The 24,766-nt window shown below is 41.7% G+C and overlaps 1 protein-coding gene across 1 annotated transcript in view; it reads right to left on the bottom strand.

The window, feature by feature from the left end:
- Nucleotides 1–24,766, bottom strand: part of Imp (IGF-II mRNA-binding protein) — a 126,186-nt gene that overhangs the window by 101,048 nt on the left and 372 nt on the right. Inside the window, exon 2 of the mRNA XM_078194300.1 lies at nt 3,426–3,489. Within this exon, the coding sequence (XP_078050426.1) occupies nt 3,426–3,489 (64 nt within the window). The remainder of the gene's footprint in view (nt 1–3,425; nt 3,490–24,766) is intronic.

The following is a 24,766-nucleotide window of genomic DNA, read 5'->3' on the forward strand; positions in this document are numbered from 1 at the left end:
GAGAGGAAAAAAACTCTGCTCGACGAAAACGATCGATAATCGAACGACCGGCGCTGCAACATTATGTTATAACGTAATCGATGCGACAAATTGTAGGGGAAACTGTGGCAAAACGGAGGAGATTTGTCAACGCTCGACATACTTTATGACTAGACATCGGTTTTTCACCTATTCATGCTTTTCGTTATTTTTGTCAAAGTAAAATTGATAACGGAAAGTTCAAAATCAAATATCGTATCACTGGACTATAGATTTTAGGCATTTATAATAAAGATGGTTCAGGTGCGATTTGAAACATTCAAAATGTTAAAAGAATTTAAGGGTATCCATATATTATTTTCAGTTCACTGGAATTATGAAAGAAAGAGATGTTTATCTGACTCGCCTTTGGTGCAATCAACGAAGATGCCAGTACTTGTTAATAACAGCTATCACAGTACAAGACAAATTGAAGAAATAGATGCTATAGAAAAGAGTAAACTTCCGAGCCATTTAAACGCAAGGCATTGGTCGAAACTTCATTACATTAATGACTACGCAAAAAGAATCCGATACTACAGAGAGGATTTGTAAAATCGGCAACGAATATTATCTTATAGTCTAATTGCAACGACAAATTGAAGGAAAACTGATACAGTAGAAAAAGGATGTATTTCGAAGCACTGGTTAAATCGTACGACTTCGATTACTTTTGTTAAGGTGAAATCAATGAAAGAAAGATCAAACCTTTTATTAGCAAAATATGAAACAGATTCAAGTAAAACAGACGCTATAGAGAAAGGGTGATTTTTCAAGCACTTGAAACGCGCGAGTTCGGTCATTCTACCCAAGATAAAATCAATAACATGTACTACAGAGAAAGGACGACGTTCAAACATTTAAAACATACACGCATGGCCATTGCTCGTTAAGTAAGATCGATAACAGAAAGATCTATCCAACATTAAAGGTCAAACGAAAATCGCTGTATTTTGATGCAATACGTACCATCGATCCGTGAGACGAGGGAGCATGCGAAGAAGAGAATGTAAATGTATCGTGTGTTCATCATTGAAAGATTCGCCTAAACATGCGGGGCGTAAGATCGGCGAGGAGGATATCGGGCAGTCTCGTCGACGAAACTTTGTAAAATCGAGCGTCGCGAAAACAAACCAGTCCGGGAAATTTGCATGAGAATCGGTAACGAAGTTGTGTTTTTTTTTTTCTCGGGGAACACTTCGCCACGTACTCTCGGTCCCGATTTAGAATCGAAAATGTAATTAGCCAGTTTTACTTCGCGAAAGCGACCCTAACGCGCGGTCCTTTGACGAGGACCGGCGTCTATTCAAAATTCGTCGCCGAGAGAATGAGTTCCACTGCGGGTAATCCTCAACGATTTTTGCTTGGACACGTTTCGGCATCGGCTCGAGGCTCTCCGGCCTCTGTGTGTACAAGGCGACGGGCGTGCGCGAGCGCGATCGCGCGCATTTACTCGCGTGCGGCCAATTATGCACCTCGTTATGCCGGCATTACGCGTGATCTCTTCTTTTGATCGAGAAACTGCGCCCCGGGTTAATAACCCCTCTTCGGAAGTTTGTGTAAGCGACTACATAAAATTTTTAGAAGACAAATGGACTGTTGGCACGTAAGAAAACAAGTCGGCTCCGGCCGATACCCCGGGAATATGTACTGTGCGCGCGGCGGCGGCGGCGACGGGGACCATAACGGGCCGTGGAACTTCTTCCCCGAAATATACACATTAATTTGTTATGTACGTGTAAGAGAGCGTAATCCCGCCCGGTCGTTTCTTGCATGCTCTTCGGTATTTACGATCGCTTAAAGACCGACGGTTAACAATATGTATATATCCGGAGCCGGACAAACTCTAATTATAACCGCGGCAAGACACTTTCATGGTTAATTTATTTAACGATATACTCTCTACCCCTTGCCCTGTACACTCGATAGCCGCGTGAACCATCAATTCTTATCGGCTGACGACGACGGGGACAACAAACGTCGCCAGTTGTAATTATACGCGACGGATAATTTATTGCGAAATCTGCGCCGTCTGGACGTATATGTGGCAGAATCTCCGTTATGCGAACTCGTCGGGAAGCTAATGGGCCCGCGCAAGTAACGACCGGTTAACGCTTCGTTCGAGTTAATGCTTTAGATAAGGTTAAATGAAACAAATGCAGGGCATTCATTTTAGAAGCGGCCTAAATCCGTTTCACAAAAATATTCAGCTAGCTATTTTAACGTTCACGTTCCCACGTATATACTCTTACAAACGCCAAAAACATTGTACAATTATGTTATCGGTACGCTGCGGATTTTTTGTATTTTTGATAGAATACCGAACAAAAAGAAATATTTAAATTTGCAGCAATTTGAGAATAATTAAAGAAAAAGCAAAATGAATTTACTTATAATGATTATAAAATGCGTAAAAACTCTAACACAAAATTAGATCTAGTAAGTAGAGTAATATTCAGTGCAATGTTTTATATGAACGGTAATTGATTTTGCAAAATCATATTTCTGAGCTCGATCTAGCTTCGCGTCATAGTTTCCGTTTTGATGATAATGTGACATAGCGGTTTAACGGACCATAATGAATCAATCTGAAGAAGTTCCATACTGTAGAAGCGAGTAAACACGTTGTGTGTTTACATACAATATTGCGATAGGAAATAATATAGTCACGTAGTAGGGCACTCTCATAAGAGAACGTTCGTAAGAGAGCATGCGACCCCAACGAACGTTCGTCATAGAAGATATAGAAGAGGTTCCACTGAACTGCGATATTGGGACTCGGCTTATCTGATGGTTTATCTGGCAGAACGCGACAGCTTCGATAAAAAACATACTTTTGATAACGGATCATTACTAGACTGCGGATATTTATGCAAAATAAAAATTGTCTGACTGTATCAGAAACAACAGAAGTCACTTGAGAATTTCTTCGTTTAATTGTTTTAATAGAACGAAGATAATATATTGATATTTTTCCATTCTTTTGAACCGCTTTTTTTCATTAATGCATAAAATGCGCAGTCTAATTATAACAGACTTTTCATTTAATAATTTTCATCTTTTCGAATAATGAGACCTAAAAGTACCATCTATATAGAATAGTTTGCAGCATTCTTCGTTAGATTTTTTATTACTAATACATGTGTCTTCTTTTACAAAAGGTGAATACTGTAACTAGAATATTTGATTCTATGGGATTCTATGGGAGACCCATGTTCACAATGAACATTGTTAAGTATGAAATATGTTTAGTATGAAACCCTAACTAGGTTTGTAAATATCTTCATCTTGAATACAAGAAGATTTTCATAATATTTTTCGAAGAATGCCACATAAGTTATCGAAGTTCAAATAAACGGAATCTCAAAGTGCGTAATAAAAGCGTAATCGAATAATCAAAAACTCACCGTTTCTTCGGTCCACTAGCAACGGACGGCTCGACGACAAGAGATGATCCTAGGTAGGTGTATCCTGAAACAAACACAAAAATAACTTTAGAACGAATTTGCAATTGACATATTCATCGATGAGGGGCTTGTTTCACAAATCGATTCATTTTTGAAATAAAAAATTAAAAGTAGTGCATTGCTTACTAGAATTAACTTCAAACAACATATAATACGTACATACGAATAATAATGTTACGTAACTGTCGACAAAATTTTTCTTACTGTTATTAAGCTAAACATTAAAGAAATTTATTTGAAATGTAGACTTCTAAGATTGGTTCAAACGTTTCGACGCTAAAATTTTGAAAAGTGAGGTTAATTAATTAGTAACTAGTTCAAATATATTTGCTGAGTTATCGATTTATATGTATGAAACTATAATAATTATATAAAAAACATATTTGAGAAATACATATTAAATTTAGGACTAATAGTATAATATGGAACCGAAATCTATACACGCAGACTATCGAGACGATGTGACTGTTACTCATGTAGACCTCTTAGATCAGTTGAATTTATAATTTTCAATTATCTAACAAAAACAGAATATGTGTAATTCTTACTAAATTAGCATTACTTCCAAAATACAATAGATCATGTATCGTATACATTATTATTATTATTATTAATATTATTGTCTATCATACATATTATCATTTATCATAGGTTGCATAATATATAACCACAATGATTTAATATTTATTTACACGCCTGAAAACAAATTATAAATAATTCACGGTTACTGGTAAACCCAGTCGCTGGTCGTTATACGGTTAAACATGGTCAGAAATTCCTAAAAAAATAATCGCGAAGCGATCTCGAACGTGCCGGTCAATCGAGTATTCCGGATAATCGAGTATGCGAATAATCGGTATAACAATGATCATTGCATCCGTGTAACCAAGCTGCGCAACAGCGCCGCTTGCACATTGTCGTAACATCGACGAGGGTAGAGGAATTAGTTCATTGGGTCAGTGCGGACAACCTGTTTGAATCCGCGGTTCGCTTGAACTCTGACCCTGGCTAGAACGGCCGATGGGAGATTTTCCCATGGAAAAATACGCTTGGCACCGGTTTTCGACCGGAGAGAAGTAGAAGAAGAAGAAGAAGAAGAAGAAGAACTTGACCGTTGCTTCCGGGTTCTGTCCTGCACGTGAGCAGTGTCCAACGGCCCAAGAAACGCCTTGGCGATATACGGCTATCGTATGGCTCACTCATATTCTAATCAGGATCAAGAGGTTATGTGAACGTATGTACGGTCGTAGTCTCGTGCTGGTGAATTTTTTTTTTCGATATGCTACGAAGGGTCTCTCTTCTCCGCGCGCCTATACGCATGTATACACAAGTATTATTTCCTTTCCTAGGCGCCAGGTGTCTTCTGCCAGTTAGGTCCCATCTAATTTTCCCTAACCAGTTCCTCGCTGAATATGTTGCAAAAAAATCCACAAAGCTATTAATACCGGCGTAACGAAACGAACGGTTTTTGTTCAACCGTTCGTGGGATCGAAGGATGGCCAACGAATTCTGGTTATCGATTTCTTCTCTACTCTGCAATTGTCGCGCGTGTATTCTCTATCGGCAAGGTCGGCGCTGCTTAATTAAAAACCTGTATTAGGTAATATATCACGAAGCTGAACGGCACTACAGACTGGAAAATAACGCATGAATATGTTCCGATGTAAATCGAATTACATCACAAATATCAAAACTGTTGGAAATCCGAGAATTTGAAGAAATTTAATTTTGCATCAAATCAGCACGAATTGAAGCGTTCGAAATTTTATTCACCCCCAAAACAGTGATTTCCAGTATTAAAATTATTGCAACTAATGTTTGAGCATGTAATATTATCAAGCAATTACTTAGTGTATCTGATTCAAATTATTTTACTCTTCCTTTTAGTAGTTTTTCATATAAATAATATATTTATCGTTATAAGGCCAGTAATATGTATTTATTTATATTTGTATTCGAAATTAGCCTCGGAGTTCAAATAATTAGAAATTAGTATCGCTGATTTCTTTCACTACGCCAAAAAAAAAAAAACGATTTATTTGCTTCTATCATATGAGCCGCCCAGTGCACACATCGATTAACTCCACTTTTTGAAAAATTTTAAATTTAAGTGTCAAAGCACTTGGTATAGTCATAACTTTTTATATTTATAATAACTTTCCTGAATAATAAAGATTAACACCATTAAACGGCAAAATTTTTTTTTCTTTTTGGTTTTGGCTATTCTTTCTTGTTAATTTTATACATTAAATAATATTAATTTTATACATTAAATTATACGTTAAATGAAAGCTATATCTGTATTTATTCATTCTACATTATATATGTGAATCTATGTTATAACAGGAATTTTAAAAATCAATGTACATCATTTCATCGCGTTTCTCGACTTTTTGTTTTATGGAGTTAGTCGATGTGTGCACTGAACGGCTCATATGTCCTTCGGCTCAGTTTTAAAACTGCGCTCGGTGTATTACGATTCACGCAGCGATGCGTTGACATCGTCTCGCGTCCTGATTAAAAAATACGTTATAAACATGAATTCGTTCCAGGAAATGTGATTCAACGGCACGAAGCTATTTGGCACGGCACACATATGCGCTGTTAAGCACCCTTTCAAGAATCTTATTTGCTCCGAAACGAATATCCTTCGGCGCTTTGCCAGCCAAGGTCACCGGAAGGATGTCAACCGAATTCGGTCCAGTGAAGCGATTATTACATGCAACACTATTTCTCAATTAGTTTATCCACTCAATTGCTCTTTACATTTAGTTTTACAAATTCTGCTTGTTGTATTATTTAGATTTATATTACTGCCTAATAGAGGACTTCAATGAAATTTTTATTTCATTTATTTAATGATGATTCAAAGCGGATGGTATATTTAGCAACTAATGAAATTTTTAGATGATAGAAATAAAGACTCTACTATACCTCGTAATGACTAATTTGTTATTTAGTTATGTTAGAACTAGATTGAGGATTTCATGTGTTTATGACAAAAATCGGTGAATCGTATACAACATATTAAAAGGATTCAAAGAATTTAGAAACGCTACGGAAAAAGGACGCAAGTAGAACATTTTTGCACCAAAAACCATAAGGTAGATTTCCTTAGACTCTGTAAATGAACTACAATTTGTTGTACCAAAGTGTAGAAGCATTTTTTGTGCAACTATGTTTGAGGATTACAAGAATAATATCTTCAATGTTTCCAGTATGATACCCTGCATAGCAACAAAATATACAGGGTGTTCCAAGTGAAATAAAATGAAATGAAGTGAAGTATTGCTGCTTTAGATATTCCACGCTTCAGGCTGATACATTGAAAACATTTTAGATAAATGACGGTGGCCTTGAATTTTGGAATCAAACATTTTTCTGAATTTTGTTAAATTATAATCTATAACTAAAGAAAAACTGATTTCATTTGAAACAGTTATTTTTGTGAAATAATTGGAACTGCTCGAAAAAACGTGGCGACAATTACATGGAGTACCCTGTGCTCTGAAAATCAGTGAAACTTTGAGGAGCCATTGTACCTAAGTAACTATATATCACACTTCATACATCTACTATAAAAGTCCTTTGACTTATGAAGTTATTTTCTGCGTATTTGGATTAGTTGCTAGCTCAAAGCGCGCGCGCGCGTGTACATTTTCAACGCTCGCTGCACGCGTAGGACGATCGCTACCCGCTTAGAAAGATCAATACTCGCACGGGAAAACCCATAACCATCACCGCTTCCATTTCTGATCGTCGCAACACAGTAGGTTTCTTCGAAATTCGTTTTTCATTCCGGTAGAAGCTCGCCCGAAAAAAACCGGGTAGATCTGTTGGCGGTTGTACAATGGCGTGTGGCGAGTGGTGGAACAGTGCGCGACGAGTCTATTAAATGCAGCAGAGTGCTCGGTAGAAGGAGGGTACGTAGCCCAAAACTGCCGGGCGGAATAGCTTGGGAATTCGGATGAATTAAAAAACGCGTGCGCGATGCACGGAGTGGCGAAAGATGGCAAAGTTGTCACTCTGCGCGAGTACGCGTGCATGTAGAGAGGTACTCGAGAGCAAAAGACGCGAACGAGAAGCTCGGAGAGATAAAAAGGAGGAGTAGCACCTAAATGGCTACTTAGTATGTCCCGTGTCGAGTCTCCCCTCGAACGGTCCTCCCGTCTTCTCCCTGCGCCGGTAATATTCGAAAGTGTTTCTATGCACGAGTGCTCCGGCCGAGTACAACAGGTTTCATTCGAAAGCCAATTCGCGACAAGGTGTGAAACAGTGAACGTGAAGGAAAGAGAAAAAAATGAGAGGAAGATAGAGAGAAAGAGAGAGAGAGAGACGGCGAATGAGAAAGAGAGAGAGAGAGAGGGAGAGAGGAAGGGAGAAGGAAGAAGGCGAAACGGGAGGAGGACAGTGGTTGACGAGGATTTAATTCGATTCTTACGTCGCATCGCGTTCGACCCGAGCTTTCACGCTCGATTTCACATGGCTAACGCGAACCCGGAGGCTCCCGAGCACCGGCGGCCTGCCGGAAAACGCGTGCATCCCTTTCGAAAACGGGACACCCGTTATACGTTTAAAATATACCGGCATCTCGTATGGGGCGCGCTGCTAAGAAATGCAGAAACAGCAGTTGCTATGCTAGGTGGTACTCCCTACGAATACACAGGCGTAGCTTGCGCGCGCTACACACAGCCGAGCCCTCTACCACGATCTTTCTAAGCACCGGTGAAATTCATGCACAGGGAAGGAGAAGCACACGCATGGTCGGCCACTCGGCACGCACACACGCAGAAGCGTTGAGAGGGAACAAGCGCGTCTTCTTCTTACCCGGTCACACACCGATTTTTGGGGGTTTGTGCGCGCGAGACCGTCACAAACACATAGGGCCACGCATACCTGGTGTGTGTGTGTATGTGTGTATGTGTGTGTTGGGACGCGCGCGCTCTCGCACGCACACGCGGTATACGACGACGAACACAGAGAGCCGGGCTGGGCTCTGCCGGTTCACGAGGGAGTAGAAAGAGCGAACTAGAAAAAAGACGAGAAAGAGAGCGAGCGAGAGGAAGCGAAACAGCGCCGGCACGAGGGGTGTAGCAGTGGTGGTATTAGAACGGCAACGAGAAGGGTACGGAACGGAAAAGAGGGAGTGGAAACAAGATAGGGAAGGCAGTGTACGAGGGACGGCAAGGTAAAAGAAAGAAGGATAGCGGTCGAGAGAGCGCAACAGAAAGAGAGAGGAAGAGAGAAACACAGAGTGAGAGCGAGAAAGTGAGAGAGAGAGAGAGAGAGAGAGAGAGAGAGAGAGATGCGAAAGGGATGGAGCAACGTAGAAAAAGGGAGAAGAAGAAGCGAGATAGAGGGAGGGAGAGAGAAAGAAGCTGGTCGTGCTAAGCCCGGCCAGGGTCTAGAAGCGAGTTTTCGGATCGAGTCAGTGTATGTGGGCAAGAGAGTAGGTTAGCAGGCTCTCCCGAGGAAGAGGGTAATATTAGATTGTCCTGGTGAACGAGCAGGATGGCAAGTGCCTTTATAGTGGGTCAGTACTAGCCGGCACCCGGCTAGCAAGCCTTCAAGGTCTCCTTAGTGCTGCCTCCTCGCTCCTCCCGTACCACCATCTTCCCTCCTTTTAGCCTACAACGAAAACTGCCAGGTAGGTGAGGGCCTTAGGAAAGCTATCCGGAGGTCGTCGCACAACCCACCTAATATATATTCATTCTTTCTCCCTCTGGTTCTCCTTCCTTCTCCCTCTCGTCGTTCGCGTACCTTCCCTTTTCATTCGGTTTCTCCTCTTTGTTCTTCCTTCTCGCTACGTTTTACCGGTTTCCGTGCTTAAATCTCGTCAAACTCTGCCGGACAAGGCGGTGTCCCGCGGGCAAACGGACTTTCCGGCGTTTGGTTCCGCGAACCCGGCTGATTTACGGGTCCCGTTCGAGCGCATTCCGCATCTGATAGGGATCGATCGGTTTCGGACCGAGCAATTATCGAACGCGCTCTCGTGTTTGATAACAAGTCGGCTGGGCAAGGGCAGGTGGGCTAACGAGCAAAAGATTACGGGGCGCGGTCGTTTCCTGAGAGCTATCGGCGATCGGCGCGTATTTATAACGCGGGCTTTTATTAATAGAACAACGCTCGTTACGGCGATAACCGATGCACAGACTACACCGCGGGAAAGGCGGCCCTCGTGCATCCGACTCGCCGCCGATGCAGCAGTTTTCGTATCGCGGTGCTTGATATGTACCCCGCGGGACGACGGTTTTATTCGACGCGGCGGCAAGCCGGTTGCGCTCCACCGACGAATTTTCGTTAACGATCGTGCGCCGGTGTGGACTTGCGAATTCGAAACACCGGGTGTATCGCTGGGCCGGTGAGGCTCGTGGGACGGAGGGATTGTAACACGTTTACGAAATGATGTTACAACAATAAGGCGAGAGCTGTACAGGATGACATAACAGCGAAGAGTTTCTTGCGTTGGCCCGGGAGCGAACGAGACCTGGCTAGAAGGACCAGCGCTGGAGATAAGGAGAGATAGAGAGAGGACGACGGATAGAGAAGTCGAGAGAGAGAGAGAGAGAGAGAGAGAGAAGCAGGGAGAGAAGGAGAGAGAGAGAGAGAGAGAGAGAGAGAACTCGGGCTCCACGGGGAAGTAATAAAATATTTGGGTAGCGCTGAGCGGGAATGGGAATGGGAATGAGAACAGGTTCCTGTTGCGCATTCCAGGCCGATGCTGAATACCGATGCCTTGGACACAGCGGTTGGCACGGCTAGGTACATAAATTACTATTGAGTTACAACTCGCTAGTTCTGTCCCACTGAAATCCTTCGCGTCGGTGAGTCACGGGTCAAAATTGCCCGAATTCAACAGGCTGCGCCGCGCCATATATGGTACATTTCTCAAAATGTTGGTCAAAATCTAGTTTTCGATGTGCATGTACGATGTACATACGTATGTTAAACAATTTATTATTGCACACGAGTATTATATAGTTTATTGTCTGTATGCATACATTAAACAGTTCAACTGTTCATGTAAATTAGAGAGTATGTGGACCGTGTATTATTTTCCATGTACATTAGAGAATTTATTATTATACACGTCGAATATATTATTATTTGTTATATTAGAGATTTTATTACTATAATTGTAAAATACGGAATTTATTAGGCAGTTTCTCCCTACCCATTAATCTTTCGTAACGGAAAGACACTGCTGGTCAATTACTTTTCAAATGAAGAGATATTCTAGCAACCACAAATAGTTACTAAAATATAAAATAAACCGAATCTTAATTCTTCGTTTCGAATAGTTATAAAAATCGTGCGTAGCTACGAATTGCGATGAAGTTTTTGCGAAAAGGTAGCACTGCTCGCGGATCCGCCTCTGCGAACGTACCGCGAGCAACATTCCCCACGGATCCGTCCGATATCCATCGATATCGGTTTCGTAACGTTTTCCAGGATCCGTATAATAGCATTCGTCAGAGACCGCACCGGCCTCCGACTTCCGCCAAAGGATCGCGTGCTACACGGGCGAACGTTGTCATTATTTCACTGCCTCTTCACCGAAGAATTCCAGGACCGAGGAAACGTGGGCAGACCTCGAACCGATCATGAACGTCACCCCGGCCGAAAAGACGATTATTCGGGGATAAACTTACACGGACGTTCGCGTGATTAAAGGTGATTCATCATGTCGATGTCGCTTGTATGTGCGCGCAGCATAAGTATACACGCGGATGCGTGGCTCCGTACATACATGCGTACATACATATCAATAATTAACGAGCGGATAATGTGCAAGATATCGGTGAAACTTTCCGTGATGCTAAACCTCGGATAACGAGTCGGACCGAGATGCGAATCAGAAAAATATAGATGGCCGAGCAGAGGCAATTGCACGCGCCCCGAGTAAATATTGCGATCCGCTAACGAAGTTACCCGGCTAACATTCGCTGCTTGAACGGGTAACGTATATTCCGTCCTAATGTAACGTAATTAACCGCGATGTACGACGGCTGATATTCATCTGGACGGTGCGCGTCAGCGAGAAGCGTAAAGAATGAGACGCCTGCGAGCGAAAAAAAAGTATAGGAGGAGCTGGAACCTTTTTCTTTACAAGATACGCACAGAATTTATATCGCGTTCGCCCCGCTAATAGCCTGATGGATGTTACTTTCGTAGATGAAGATAAATATCCGCGCAAGACGCGTGTTCCGTTTTCGCGGCAACTTATTTATGATGGATCGAAACGCGGCGGAGGCGAAACAAAGAAATGCAAATTTGTTTTTGCGAGCGTTGCGCTGAACGTTCTGCGCGCGCTTTCTGTAAAGTACTCGGACTAGTTTTGCCGCTCCTAAAAGATATGGAATAAACGTGAGGTACTGCGGTAACGTTGTTACCAGAGCGCGGATCTTTAAGCAAAATAACGATTTTTAAAGGAAATTGTAGAAAGGAAAAGATTAAATAAAAATAAAGTGTTTCTTTGAATGATCTTGATAACAGTACTATTAGATTCTTCTTTGTAATTTCATATTTCGGCTACTCATTTCCGTCATAAATGAATAAAATTCGCCGTCTACTTGATACACATTTTATCGTAACGTGGTTGTTTATTATCATTGTGTTGCTTTCGAGATTCTAGATACTCGGATATTGCAACAAGTGTAACAGCATTCGTTATAAATGTGTATGTATTATTAAGTCGGAGTTTATTACATCGAAGACTAATGAAACTTTCAGATCGCTATGTGCAATGCGTGAATATTTTGATAACCCCAAAAATTATTTTGCTATATGACATCAAAATATCTGACGCAGTGTTTCCGTGCAATTTTAGGAAACCTAAACGAAGAACAAATCTTTGATTAAATATTGAAGAGTAGTCTCATTAACATTGACAAAAGTCCTTAAGTTAAGGTTTGTCAAAATCCGCGAATTTTGTATTATTGAGTAAACCTTTGTTGCAACAATTTATTAGATTATTTAGGAAATAATTGTAATTGTTTACAAGAATTGTTTAAAATTTTATACGTATTCCATCGCGTCCTGGAAACATCCCCAAGAAAAGTTTCCTTCGACCAGTTAACGTCGTTCCGCGTGAAACGAATTGAAAAAAATGTTCTCGAAATTTCGCGGCGTAAAGGAGTCGGAAGTCGACGGGCAAGGTAGCGCGTGCCCGTTCGGAAATCTCACGAGGCTATCGACAAGGTTTGACGCGTCGGTAAATAAAATTGGAGCATTTAGTCGGCTGGAGCCACGCTCGTTTTCGGCCCGGCAAAAAAGGAGTACAGCAAAAATTGCTTCAGACTCTCGGTTGGCCTTGTGGCATACTTCTCCCTCTCTTTCATCCTCTATTCCACCCTCTGGCCCTGTCCCGCTCGCTCCTGCCGGCCGCCTCTCTTCTTTCCTGCTCCTTCCCGCGCACCCCTGTGCCGCGCTCTCAGCGTGAGAGCGGCCACACAAAGAGAGCACGAGGAGCACAATGGATTACTTAGACGGGTAGGTTAGTTTGCCGAATGAAGCGAATGGGCCCACGCACGTTAAGATAGGTCCTGACTGAGAATCCGTAGAAAGCGCGCGAAACCGAAAATCTTGGCCACGGCGACGGTTCCGCCGACCGGAAACCGATATACACGCCGACCGATTTGAGAGAATGATTTGAACGTGTTACGAATACGCGGACTCTCCATTAGCATAAACGAGGAGTGTCTGACGTGCCTTCGAAAATTAATCCCGAGGGATACGTATCATGCAAATTCTTTATTTATTCATGTTGCATTTATGGATGTACGGATAATGATTCTTCGTCACACGTCGGTCACAGCTGCACGCCGCTGTCTCTTTTATCAGGCCTACACGAGTGGAGCACTTCGAGAAATTGTAATCGAGTTTATGAAATATAAAATTCTACTTAAGAGTTACTAAAAAACTCAAGACTGCGCTTCGGTTTGCGCTTCAAGCGTTTGCTCGTCATTGAATGAGACAGAATCTACTTAGTGCTGTATTTTTCTCATTCTCAGAAGCAAGGAGCATTATTGTTTATTCGCGCGTGTATCGGTTACTTGACCAAATTCATTGTTAACATAATTTAGGATGTAAATACTTGTAATTAATACGCAAGCCAATATATTATCGAAAATGTGTCTTATGCCGATATGATTCTAATCTGCTTATTCGTGTGCATTCGGGTCATTTCGGAAGACGATTAAATAACTAAATTAAATTAAATGACTAAATCGTTAAACCATAATCTAAGAAACAACAAAATAAAGAAGGCCTGACATACGTCTATCGCGGCGTATCAATCGAGGTTTGGTCTTGCCGCTCAGCTGCGTCGAAGGGAAACAATTGGCTCGTAAATCTTGATTAACCGGCGTGCAATACAATTTTGTCCAGGGGCAATGCATAATAAATGAATCGCGGAAGGTCTCTTCCCGGACACGCTATAGTACACGTCCGCGCCGATCGGAAGAAAATGATCGCGCGCCGGTTCCTGCGGCGGTGTGCCGTCGAGAACTGCGGAAAGGCGTGATTCAATTGTTACGTCGCAGTTTTGATGCATAACCGCGTCGGGGCCTCCGGCGGTATATCTTATCGGTACGTGAAATACTAACCGGCCAAGTTCACGAGTTTCAGCAAAACCGTGGTGGACGAGACGTGTTGCGCCGCCCGGCAAACGGCCACGAATTACGAGAGAGTATCGTAGATGCGATCGTAAGCCCGTCGACGTTCCAACGGAAAAATTAGTTTTGCGTGCCGCTAATTAACGGCGTTAACCGAGCGCGCGCGCGCGCGCGGGGTATTTTTGCTTAATATTTATCGTCCGAGTTTATACGGTTGTTTAGCAGTTAATTGTGCGTACGTGAGACGCCGCTGACCTCCAACAGTTTTCAGTCGGTGAATGAAGCCACTGAACGAAAATTACACGACGAGGCACGCGAGCGCGCTGATAACGCTCTGCCTTTATCGAACCCTGGACAAAGTTCACGATTTCACGTTCGGACGATGTGGACCGGGCACGTTGCGATTCCCGGTGCAAGATGAAAGAGGCGCGCGTATGTCCGAGGGTCGTGTCCGGTATAGCAGAATAAGCCGGCGAACCGCCCTTTTCGAGCACGAATGCGATACCCGTTATCAGGGGGACGAGATTGAAGCATCGATGTCCCTGAAATTTAGTGGAGTCAGTGCTTAAATAAGAAATATATCCAGCTTAGAGAAGGATTCCATTGCTCGTCTATTTTTTAATCAGTTCTTTTCTCTTTTTCTTGTTTCGCGTATTAGCTGCGAGTATTGTACAACGACGACCAGGCTTGGAAAAGTAGATTTTTGAAATAGTGCAAAATTCAATTTTAGTGCAAGATTTTGAAAATAATTTTTTAGCCATTGTTTATTAAACAAACTCACCCACCTATGTCAAGGCTCATATGAAAAAGTTCAAAAAGTGTTATTCATTATTTTTTCTTGTCGCTCCGAGTAATATCAGAATTGAAAAGAAAGTATCTTAATCATTCTACGGAAACAGTCCTTCTGACATCTCCAAAATATTCGGCTGGTTTAGTCCAGTTTGTAAAAAGGTTATCGCGTTCGAAAAGGTACAGAAATACATTCGTCCGCGTTGCACGTAGAAAGAACGGAAGATCTCGTGTCTAATTTTCGAAGAAAATATGCTTTCGAAGTGAAACGAGAGTAGCATCGGAACGGCGTATTGAAACAGCAGCTTCGGAGAAGTCCTAAATCCAGCCGCGGGATTTTCCAAGGGCGATGCTCACGATGGGAGAGCCGTTGAATTCGGCTACAGTTTCGACGGGGCAAAAAAGGAACGCGCCGATGGAAAGAAGAAAAGAAAAGGCGCAGGAAACGGTGAGCAGCAGAAAGAGTCCGGGGGCTTCTCGTTCGTTCATAGATTAAATCACTCGGTCACTTTTCTTTCGGGTAGCCGGCCCCGGGACAAAGGACGCCGTTTCTCGGAACAAACTCGGTCCAAGACTCGGGAATTAAAATAATATCCGTTCGTTCGGAGATTAATGGCGCCATGGCGATGCAATTTTTCTACGATGAGTTGCCCCGCGCGGATCCTCTCTCCGCCCTTCGTTCCGGTGTTCCACGGTTCAGCCGCACACAGTCTGCCTATCGAAGAATCGTGTCCTATCGTTGCTTTACACGTGCTATCGTGCTCGTACGATTCCGGCTATCTCGAGATAATCTTGATACCATAGGAACCGTCACAGGTAACGCGAAGCTACGTCAAAAATTGAAAACGATCGCTCAGCCTCCACGAACCTGCTCCTACACACTTTTGCGTTTGTTAAAAGTGCCGGAGAAACAAAGGATGCTGGCCGACGAGACGAAATTATTTCGCTGACAATAATGGAGAACTCGTGATAATTCGTCTACTTTTATCGAATATTGCTGATTAGAAGCAATTATTTTTATTGCTGATTATTGCTGATTGCTGACTAGAATTTCTGGAACTTCGACATTGTCAAGGAAAACAGCGTCTCTTGGGAGTGATAAACCTAGGAATGTAATGTTCAAATACAGCAATTGATAAAGAAACCAACCTTGGCATCTTGGTAGCAATAATGTGTAACTTATTGTGCAAGTAACGCTCCCATTTCACAAACATTGCACATAGATTACTGCTAAATTTAAAGCTAATCCTGCCAGGCTAAAAGTGACGCATTGCCTCATAGAAATCATCACATTCTATTTATTTAGATATTTCGCAATTTTTATATTAACATTTATACGAATGAAAAATTTTATGTAATGGTTTCCGATAAAATAATTTTAATATAACACAAAAACGATGATCAAAAAAAACTGGTGCCTTCGCTGCAAGAAATGTTAAGAACGATAAATACTCTCTGTAGCAAAAAATAAATGTAAATTCTTCTACTTTTAAAAGTATTGATTAATGACAAAAATGTAATTAGCGTGCAGGTGAAAGAAGTGTAAAATCAAGTCTGACTCGAACAAATGATGTACGGAACATTATACTATCGTAGAAATAAATTATTCAGTTTTATAAATTATTTATTATAAATTGTTTCGAAAATAGACTGGCTTCAGTAGCTCTGTTATAAAGAAATATCTCAATTAACATTATTGATCTCTCTGTTGTATCGATTTCTAAATATTTTTTGATTTTAACTATTATGATGAAAAATAAAACATAAGTGACCTTGGAATCTCGAAAAATATGACCTTTAAGAAAGTTATTTCCATCACATGTGCCTCATCTAACTGTACACCTTATTATAATAAAGTCAGTGTAATAACCGGTATCTTCAGAAATTTCTATGATAATGCCAAATAACACTTTCGATTTGACAATTGCAACACAGCCGTGAAAAAACGTCAGTTCGAAATCAGTTCGACAATATTCGCGTTGACGAAATGCGAAATCACCGAGGGCTCCGTTTAGTATATGACAGAGGCAGGTGCGAACGTGCTGTTCCGATCCTCCTTTTTGCTTTCTCGGCTCGCCGCGATCATCGTTTCGTTCTGTCTTTCTCGGTTATCCTTCGATGGATAACGTCGTTGTCCGGTTCATTGACACCTGTCGAAAGATTCGGGTTTCTCTCTTCGTACCTGACAATTACGCGCACGTGGGGCCAACCAGGCAGATTCGTTGCCGCCGCAACTGGCGGACGTAAGCCCGTCTATCTCCCTCCGATTCCCGCCTTCATATTTTTACGCTGCCGAGAGCAATAAAGATTTCGAGCGAGCCGAGGGGGGAAACGTGGAACGACGAAGACCATCTCGTCGCTAATTTATTGGACGCGAGACATTTCCCGAAAAGCTTCCCTCGCGTGATTCACCGGGGCTGACAAAATTCTTTTTGGGACTTTTAGCCGAATGCTCGTCGACGCTGGAATCACCGAGTCCTAAACGCGTATATTAAACGCCTATATTGTTTGTAACAGGGACGAGATTGAATTAAACTTTGCACGATTTTTATAATAATTAGTGGACCCCGGATTTTATACAATTATGGCAAAAATGACTAGCAGAAAATCAAATTGTGAAGCCATACGAATTCGATAACACTGTTACGTTATTTACAACTTATCGATGTTATTAAAAGGGACAATATATTTTTATTTGATTTTCGCCAAGCTAAGTAGATATTTCGCTCTTTCATTTTTTGAAATATGCCCTCACCATTTTGGTCAAAAACGACTAAAATCCTCAGCCTAATTATACATGTATAATTATATATGTATAATATATGTCTCAGTAAAGAAGTTGATTTAAAAAAATCTCTCTACGGTTTCGATAACCGAAAGAAGGTTTAGTAGCTTTAGTATTAACGATATTGTGTTAATCAGAAATTGATCGTTCCCTTTTAAAGTATATTTATAATAAAAAGAAATTTGAAAATATTTGTAGAAAGTGCCTAAACGACGATAGATCGTATTATCTACGCTCGCAAGTGCATCGTATCGAATGTTCGAACGACGAACGATCGCGTCGACGAAACGCGTCGAACGTGTAAACCGCGTTGTCTGTTCGTATTAAAAGATCACTGTGAGAGACGTTTCCACCGTGTAGCTTCGAAGCTGATAACCAACGCGAACGGATAAGGAAGCGGTCCGATATCATGCAGCCCTCGGCGGTCTCCTGTTGAATCAAATCTAGTCGTGGCAACAGTTATTTGCTTGCAAGTCAACGGCCGGATATCTAAAACAAACACGTGGCTTCAAAGGCTCCTCGAGTGAACAGAGGCTACGGCAGAGACGAAGACAATGTAGATTGAACAGAGAGAGAGAGTGAGAGTAAGAGAGAGAGAGAGAAAATCTGACCGTGTGGGAGGCCCGGGAGGAAATAGAGAATCGTCGACGAAGCTAATATAGAAACACTCGAAATAGACCCTTTACTTAATTTCCCGCGCGCGGCGCCGCCTTAGTACCACAACATCTTTTCGATTTCATTCAGTCCCCTCGTGAACAGCCGATGCAACAATGTTTCAGCAGACTGTCACGGATATTCGAATTCGGAGAACTAAAAGTATTAGTTACAATGTTAACTTTTCACGGATGAGGATTTTTATATAATCGATAAACTGTATGCCTGTAATTTTTCTGAATATGAATCCTGTCGAGGAGGTTTAATCAACGTTCGAAATCTGAATTTGTCGGTTTTGTTTGTTTGTTCAATAAATTAATTCGGAGGGAGAGATTGAAAAGTGACGTTAGGACAACCAGACAAGAGGGAGAAAATAAACGAGGTTCCAACTTTCGCGATACGATATTGCGATAGAATATTTGCGAGATCGACGTTTGAAATAATTATTTAATAAAAAACGAGCCCGCGCGGAATGGCGAGCTAGCGATGCGTGTTCGCGCGTCCGGATACGAAAATACGTTACATATTTCCATTCATTTGGTAGCCCATCGAGCGTGTTCAGATCTCACAATAGCCTCCTCGTTCCTGGTGCCAAGAAGAGCGTGCATTCAGTTAATGAAAGCGGATGGCTAAACGAAAAAGAAGACGAGGAAAGAGACACCGCGCGCGCACTCTCTTTTCGTAGCTCTAAAGATAGCACCACTTCCTTCCTTCGCGCAAGCACTTTTTGCGCTTAAACTGTACATTTATGTCGGCGTGAAACCAACTTCTTTTCGCCGCTGTTCTCAACCTATCGTCTGGCCAACCGAATTTCATTCCGCCGGTCCACGTCTTGAAAACAAACAGGGAATCAATTGCTGTCTGGGATCGCGGCGACGATAACGTCCACCTGATCAAAGAAAGAACAGTATCGCTCGACAATATTTGATTAGTTCGCGGTAACTGCACGATGTTTCCTAGTTCCCTGTCATTACATGCGCGCGACAGTGTCATCGTGTAGAAATTTAATGATCGCGTCCGCCTGTAGACAAATCTCAATTTTCTTTGTTAATTTACGTCTGGATTGCGCGAAAGCTCGGACAGAAGGGCGATTTAAAAGGTTTACGCGCTCAATCGTATTTTAAAAAGTTCGCAGGATAAAAAATCAAATGTTTTACACAAGAACAATTTGTTCCGCGTTGTTAACTACTCCCTGCTATATTTTGACGAGCAACTGTTATTCCTTAAGTTCCAATAAAATTCTGCGCTCTTGACATCAATATTTAAACATTGAACTTTTTCTCTCACCAATATTTAACTCATCCACGGTGATGTCAAGAATCTCAAAAGTTTTACCTACAATTTAAATTTTAAAGCCGAATTGTACGATTATTTTCTTCAACATTCTTTCTTCTTGCTCATTTAAATAAAATTGATCATTTATAATGGATTAGCGAAATAAATAAATTCTATATAATTCTGTCACCCATGTATGGGTCGACGCGGTACAAGTGTTAATAATGTAATTCTAGTACATTATACGCACTAGATATAAACATTCTTTTTCTTTTAAGAGATTGTTACCATCGAGAGCGCTCTAATTGCAATTGCGAAGATAATAGTACAGAACGGGGTTAAGAATTGAAAAATGAAAATGAATCTTTCCTACTATTTGTCGGGAAAAAATACGACCAGGACGTTCTATCGCCACCCGTGAAGCAACAAGTAGCAAGCATCGCTTTACTTTATCCATTCTAACGGATGCGATAAAGTTTTGGGGCTCGCGTTCGATAGTGGCAAACACCGATAAAGACAGATATGAAATTCGTTGCATCGCGGTTATTGATTGCACCGTACACGAACGATCGGGCCCCCGGCAAATTCACGGTATAATTAACTAACAGTGACTTCCGTTAACGTTAAACGCGTTCTCGCGTACATGCATGCGTACACCAGTACATATACATCACGTAGCCCGATAACACGTGATTTCAATGGAGATAACGGTAGCAATAACGTTCGACACGATCTATCGAAACACGGATTATCGTGACGACATCGGATCTGTAAACATAGGATATTATTTTTCCTTAATTCGAGCCGATATTTTTATCGAGCCGCGCCCGACATTCGCGAGGAAACCGAATCCGAAGTTCCATCGGTATCGTCGGTTACCGGTGCACTGTTAACAGGTAACTCTCTTCTTTTTTTTTTCTCGAGGACAGGTGGTCCCGAACAGGCACGCGACAAATCAAGCCGGCCGAACCAACCGTGAACAACTGCGAGACCACGATTAAAAATGTACAGTCTCTCAACCCGCTCTGATCCACATTCGATAAATCCTGCTGTCACGGGTTTGTGCATGAACGAAAAATAACTATCTCTTCGCCGGGGTTACAGGAGTTCGATATTGAAATTGTTTCGACCTCTGACTAGCATGCTGGGGTCTTAAGCGACCTTAACGATCTAATATTATTTGATTTTATTTAAGTAGAAAAAGTTTTCTTTCAACACTCTACTTCTTATAGGACTCATAATGATAAGAATGTGCCAATCATTTTTGAAAAATCGTGACGCAAACGAAGGGTTAATCTTTCCTTGCTACAAGTTCTTTCACAGCAACGTCAATTAGAGCTTGATAATTTCCATAATAAAACGAGACATTTCTCGATTTTGATAACGAAATAAACAAATTTTGTTTCGATTTAGAAGAAATTAATAGCATTCATATTTAATAGATCATATGTTAGGTAGTTTAGAAAATAATTTCGCTGTTTCACCAAAAAATGAAAAGTTCAGTGTTCGTAAATTTTCATATTTCTAAATATAACTTTTTGATTAAATATTATTCAATGATGTATTGTCCTAAAATCTTTTAACTTTTTTCTGATAATTTCGAAGTGCTGTTTTTTTATTATCAATAATATCGAATCAAATGCTCTCTTAACACCCTTACAAAACGAAATTTCTTTTGAGATAATAAGATTATTTCCCGGGCAATTAATCGTTGTATTTTGTATTGCGACGATTCTTGTGAAAATCGTGGTTCCCGTTCAGAAATTTGCGCTTGCGAGGAAATTTTCGTAATGAAACTGTGTCGCCAGTGTTCGCGGTGTCTCGAGCCGGTAGACTTTGGTTCGCACGGAACGGTGCACGATTAAATGGCCGAGCGGGGCACGTTTCTCGGTGAATTAATACCGATGGTTCAGCTCTCATGTCGTCTAACCGCGACTAGCCTTAGTTTAGTTGATCTAAAACGTAACACAACCCACCAAACTAGTTCTGTACTCAGCGGTAACGTTCTCCGCGCACGGCATTGTATCCAAGGATCGACCCCGCATACATATGTACCCCTGCTGCAGGAGCAACGACTGAGCCTTCTGTATTGCTAACGAAATAGAGGGAGAAAAACTATTCCCTATGAATCGGTCCAATGTTCGTACCGCGCCTCTTTCTTGCAACCGGGCTTCTAAGCAAAGCCGACCGTTCTCTTGCTTAGTATTCTTTTGCTACATTTTAACATGCCATCTACTTGCGAGAGATTTGCAACTGTTTCATACCTGTCTGCGCAGGCCACCGGGTGGCTTTGAATATATCTAGTCTAGAATATATCTAGTACACGTTTCGACCATTATCATAGCTGAGGAGCCATTAAGCCTCGAAGAAAGGTGGCACGAAAGGAAAACGTAACCCTTCTCAATCGACCAGAAACGATTTATCCGGCGATTGACATCTCGCATGGCAGGGATTGCCACGAACGTGACAGTGGTCTGTCTCGCGGCAACTCGAAACCAATCGCGCTCGCTTTGCAATTACATGCAGAAACGATCTTGTTAACCTATGTCGGCAAGATGCTTTCAGCATTCCCGAAGAAAGATCACGGAACCTACCTTCCTCTCGTCCGGCGTCGCAATTTACCTTACGCTTGCTTTTACTTAACCCTCGCTTCTCGCGTTCAAGATTCACCCGTTACATAATTTATCGATTACGAAGATCGCGTATTTCTGGGATTTCTTTTCCTAAGATTTCCATAGTTTAACGCAAAATCTGCCGACCACTAAACGTGATTGATACAGATTTTTCTATGAGAATGCCAAGACGAAATTCGTTCAGCTTCTTTGCTATTTGTATTACAACTTATGCTTGAATTAAATAAATTGTTCAACAGATTCTTTTTGTGAAATTGTTTTCGGAACTTCAACAGATTTAAAGGAATCGATATGAAATCGGTAATTTTGTACACCCCGGCAGGTTTACTATTAATAGAGCCGCGATGTACTCGAAACGTTTGAAAAGCGATATTAGACGATCAATGGCGAATACTAGGAGCGTAATCGAGCGAGATACATGCGTACACCTCGCACAGAGCCGTCAACGGAATTTACGATCTGAATTTACTCGATTAGCATGGCCGTCCTATGTGACGAGTGTGACTAACCGATTTCGACGAGCACGTTGAGATGAGGTTGGCGGTATTTCATGATGTAAATTTTAACCTCGACACGGAGGCAGTGGGGAACTATACGTCACGCGTTCAGACGCGACCTTGACCACGTTTTTTGGACAGGAGAACCGACGACGCGCGAGACCGTGGATCGTTTCTAGTCGATCCAATTTCGTGGGGCACAGACGTAATTTATTTAATGAAAAATTCACCGATTCTTCACTGAAATAAAACCATCTTCGATTAACGCAGCCACAGTATATTTTACTTAATCACTGACCAATCATCTACAACGTCGGCGCTATACTTAATTGTGAATCTGCAACGATGTTCTATTAACACTAAACCTACCATGGTCGAAGTGGCCAGTTTTTAATTTTACGATACTACAAACTTTGGAGACTTCTTTATACGAAATAATTGAATGAAATATTATTATTACAGCAGGTTTTATAATTAAACCTTTACACGATCGAATTGTATTCTATCTTTTCATTTCTATGAGTCTAGTGCACACACCAATCGTCATTATTTTTCGGAGGGTTTGGTGTGAAACGTTTTCGAAGATTGATCGCGTATAAACTTGAATTACCAAGAATATCTGGAAGAATAATAGAATTACCAAGAAATCTAAAAAAATAATGGTAAGTCGTTAGAAAAATGTCGAAGGGCCGCGATGTATATTCACAATCTGTTCTACACTGATACAATCACTGAAAATCGATTATTATTTTCACATAAAATATTTTAGCTGCAAAAATTAGCTGGATACCGTGAAATTTCTGTTTTCAGTGCAACCTAAATCTATTACTCCGACGGTATATAGAAAATAAAGCAAAATCTAGTTGATTTAAACGAAAAAATAACTTGTGAATTTGATCGTGACTGGTGCGAAAGTGTTATCGCGCGATTCGTATCGCAAAATGCGGTTCCATGGAGCAATTACAATAGTCGTGTATATTAAAAGCTAGCAATCGTATCGATCGGCGACAGCACACGTCGTTCGACGTGAACGATTATCAGAAAGTTATCTGGAAGGCGAACCCACATGCGTGACCTTGCCGGTATAACCGGCTTCGCCATCTTGCCGATGCGTGCGCCTCTCTCACCACGTGGATAAGTTTTTCACACGACACGAGCATTCGTAGAGCAGAGTCGATCTTTCTCGTCGACGTTCAAACGAATTTGAAAAGATAAATGTAATATTTCGTTAGGATCACAGGGCAGCCGAGAAATCTGTTCCGTGATTCGCGACTCGTGGACGATTTACCGTCAAAAACTACGTTTACGTTGCCGCGGTAAAGTATTGAATGAAAATCCGACGTTTTTTCGGCGGAAGCATTTTTCGAGGTCGCGCGCAGGGGTTCTCAAAGCGATAGATACCGAGCAGCGGTTCTTCCGAAACGGGCACGTTCGCGGCGACGTTTTCATTGAAGAACGGTTCCACCACGGCTGCCGGTGTGATCGAAACGACCATGAAAACGGCCAGCGAGCGACAATGCGCGCGACTGTCCTCTTTCATGGAAAAATACAATTGACGGCTGACACGTTCGGTGTCAGGAAAAGACGCTGTCAATTAAAATAAAGGTTATGAAATATATATATATGTATATACAACACGTACCTGCACGTAATCGAGGCGTTATTATGTGAAAGATGTAGGAAAGGATGATTTATGTACAGGAGACAGGAAGATGAATATAATTATATACAAGAAACGATGAATGTGTATGTACAAGCGTGCAACATCTGTATATTTCTACGAAAAAGGAACAAGTCTTACATACTATTCGAGAAGCATCTAAAATGAGAAGCAGCGTGAATTTTTATCGTACGCACAGAATAAAGCACTCGTCTCGTGAGACGAGTCGGCTCGTGTGCGTACGCGCAGCGACATTGTAAAGCGGCAAAAGCGTTCGACAGTTTCTAAATTATCAAAGCCGTCTATAAATCCGTGGTGCGCCTCTCGCCCAGGCCGAGGTTCCCCGTTGTTTAGTCAGCGTGTGCGACACCA

The sequence above is a fragment of the Augochlora pura genome, chromosome 11, assembly GCF_028453695.1.
Source record: "Augochlora pura isolate Apur16 chromosome 11, APUR_v2.2.1, whole genome shotgun sequence".
Classification (NCBI taxonomy): Eukaryota; Metazoa; Arthropoda; class Insecta; order Hymenoptera; family Halictidae; genus Augochlora; species Augochlora pura.